The 3,258-nt window shown below is 39.9% G+C and overlaps 2 protein-coding genes across 3 annotated transcripts in view; one reads left to right on the top strand and one right to left on the bottom strand.

The window, feature by feature from the left end:
- Nucleotides 1–3,258, top strand: part of LOC106870322 (ZZ-type zinc finger-containing protein 3) — a 40,863-nt gene that overhangs the window by 11,768 nt on the left and 25,837 nt on the right. The gene's annotated exons all lie outside the window — the stretch shown is intronic.
- LOC106870317 (tetraspanin-33) overlaps nucleotides 1–3,258 on the bottom strand; it is a 22,008-nt gene that overhangs the window by 8,126 nt on the left and 10,624 nt on the right. The window contains exon 4 of the mRNA XM_052975636.1: nucleotides 2–142. Coding sequence (XP_052831596.1) covers nucleotides 2–142 — 141 coding nt within the window. The remainder of the gene's footprint in view (nucleotide 1; nucleotides 143–3,258) is intronic.

Raw genomic sequence — 3,258 nt, 5'->3', positions numbered from 1 at the left:
CATCAGGATATTTACAGCAGGAATATGGCACTGAACACTCAACAATGGCATGGGCCATTCTCTTTTCATGACCAGTGCAGTTGAAATATTCATTTTGGTTCCAGTCTTTGTATCCTTCCTTTCCTATGCCACAACATTTCAGCTGACGAAAGATAAAGATTAGAAAATAAAGACAAGGATTGAATAGAGATGGACATAAACACAGACACACATATGAATACAGAATATGGCGTGTAGATGGCACCTGTCCCGGTGGCACGTGGGAGAACCCTACATAAGGAAGGGCATCCAGCTGTAGAAACTTTGCCGGATCAGATTGGAGCCTGGTGCAGCTTTCTCGCTTGCCAGTCCTCAGTCATACCGTCCAACCCATGCCAGCATGGAAAGCAGATGTTAAATGACGATGATGATGTATGTATGTATGTATGTATGTATGTATGTAAGTATGTATGTGTATGTGTCTTTGTGTCTGTGTTTGTCCCCTTGCCACCATTGCTTGACAACTGATGTCGGTGTGTTCACTTTCCCGTAACTTAACAGTTTGGCAAAAGAGATCGATAGAATAAGTACTAGTCTTACAAAGAATAAGTCCTGGGGTTGATTTTTTTTGACTAAAGGGCAGTGCTCCAGCATGACTGCAGTCAAATGACAGAAACAAGTAAAAGAATAAAAGAATAATAATATATATAAAAACACCACACATTTCATAATGATGCAGTTCCAAGATATACTACGATCAACTGAAAAGTCTGGATAGCCATGGTTGGAATGCTTTTGATTATATGTAGGTCTACTGGCATGAGACTCTAAACATCAACAATAACAAGAGCAGCATAATTACTTCAATAAGATATGCAAGCAGTCTGTATTTTAACGAGGGAAAGTTTGATAAGCAACATGATAGTAAGTGTAGTAATTTACAGCAATTAACGATAATTAACCAATAAAGATTCCTGCTAAACATGCCCACCACTCCCTAACAACTAGATCACTTCTCTGCGACGCCCACCACTACCGCCATCTCATTTATTCACTTGCCTAGATATGAATGATACAACACAGGAATATCTCGGTGGTTTTAGAAGTATGGTGTGTTTGCCCCAGGGTGCCAAATATAATGCCGTGGTGTGGTACATTGGGTGCATGTCTCCTTGTAGTTCTTCAATTGGATTAAATTTATTGATGCATTGTATGTAGAATTTTGAAGCATGGAAAAGTGGATGTTGAATGATGATGAGGATGGTGATGATGTGTTTTGACCACCAGTGCTCAACTGGTAATTGTTTTATCCTTTTGAGGTTGATAAGATAAAGATTAGTCAAGTATTAGTAATCAACTGGTCCCCTCTCCAAAATTTTTCAGGCCTTCAATGGATTATTATTATTATTATTATTAAAAAGGTGGAAGGCAGTGAGTTGGGAAAATTGTTAGTATGCTGGACGAATGCTTAGCAGTATTTCACTCATCCTTACATTCTGAGTTCAAATTCCGCCGAGGCTTGACTTTGCTTTTCATCCATTCGGGGTCAATAAATTAAGTACCAGATGAGTACTGGGGTCGATCTAATCGACTAGTCCCCTCCCTACAAATTTCAGGCCTTCAGCCTATAATAGAAAGGATGATTATTATTATTATTATTATTAAGGTGGTGAGACGGCAGAATCATTAGCTTGCTGGGCAAAATGCTTTGCAGTATTTCGTCTGTCTTTATGTTCTGAGCTATATATATATATATATATATATGTAAAAAAGGGACCCCACCCCTTCATTTATGAATGATGGTGGGATCACACCTAAAAAGTTCTCCTCTGTGGCACAAGTCTGGACATGGGTGTTTTAAGGAAGGCCAGTAGTCACCTATGCATACCAGCCTCCTCTCTCCACACCACTGATATTAACCAAGGGAAAGGCAAAGGGGCCGATACAGCATAGCACCAGTGATGTTGCAACTCATTTCTACAGCTGAGTGAACTGGAGCAATGTGAAATAAAGTGTCTTGCTCAAGAACACAACACAACCCAGTCTGGGAATCGAACTCACTATCTCATACATGTGAGCCTGACATTCTAACCACTGAGCCGTGCACCTTCACAAACATACACACACCTGGTAGTATGCCGTTTAAAGTGCATTTACTGTCTGTGACTACCCGATGTCATCAACAGTATGGGTATAAATACCACGGGATTTACTTCAGGAATTCCTCCTTGTCCGTTGAGAAAGAGAAAATTGGAATTCACAAGATTCCTTATAGAAAAGTCCCCAAACAAGACACACCTGTACTGAAAGCTGCATGACAACCATTTGACCAGAACCCCACCTTGCAAGAGACTGATGCAAGATGGGTCAAAATGATGTTATAAAGGGTATCTTGTTAAATAAACTCTGCCATGGGGCTTAAACATGCTGTCACTAACAACTTGCTAACATATACTGTTACAAACAAAATGCTGTACTAAAACCGAGCACAACAGAGTTTATTTAACGAGATAGTGCTTATAACATCACCTGAGGAGATGTGTCTGCACAGAGGGATGCACTGCAAACAGTTGTACAGTTTCCCACCTGCCAGGGATCACTGCAGGATGGGTCGAAATGATTGTTGTGAGCAATAAAATTTCTCATATATTCCATTTTCCATCTCTATCATTTGTTACGTATATGTGTGTGTGTGTGTGTATATATATATATATATATATATATATATATATATTTATATATACATGAGTAAGCACATAAATGCAAAACAAGGTAGTAAAAAATAGTACTCGAATACCAAAGGTAGAGTAATGTGGTTTTTTATGAAAGCTGCAAAAACATCACAAAAAAACTGTTGCTCAGAGTTTCATGTTCCTGTTTGCTGAACTGTTGTGATCAAGTCTTGATCACAACTGTCAGATGAACGGGAATGTGAATCTTCTCTGAGCAGCAGTTTCTTGTGATGTTATATATATGCGTACGAACAGCCATGCTACATGGCAGTGAAACATGGGCTGTAACTGCTGAGGACATACGTAAACTTGCAAGGAATGAAGCCAGTATGCTCCGTTGGATGTGTAATGTCAATGTGAATACCCGTCAGAGTGTAAAGTATCTTGAGAGAAAAGCTGAACATTAGAAGCATCAGTTGTGGTGTGCAAGAGAGACGATTGCGCTGGTATGGACATGTGGTGAGAATGGATGAGGATAGCTGCGTGAAAAAGTGCCACACCCTAACAGTTGAGGGAACCCGTGGAAGAGGTAGGCCCAGGAAGACCT

The sequence above is a fragment of the Octopus bimaculoides genome, chromosome 22, assembly GCF_001194135.2.
Source record: "Octopus bimaculoides isolate UCB-OBI-ISO-001 chromosome 22, ASM119413v2, whole genome shotgun sequence".
Taxonomy (NCBI): domain Eukaryota; kingdom Metazoa; phylum Mollusca; class Cephalopoda; order Octopoda; family Octopodidae; genus Octopus; species Octopus bimaculoides.
Note: the sequence above shows the minus strand (reverse complement) of the source record. Positions and strands in the feature narration are given on the sequence as shown.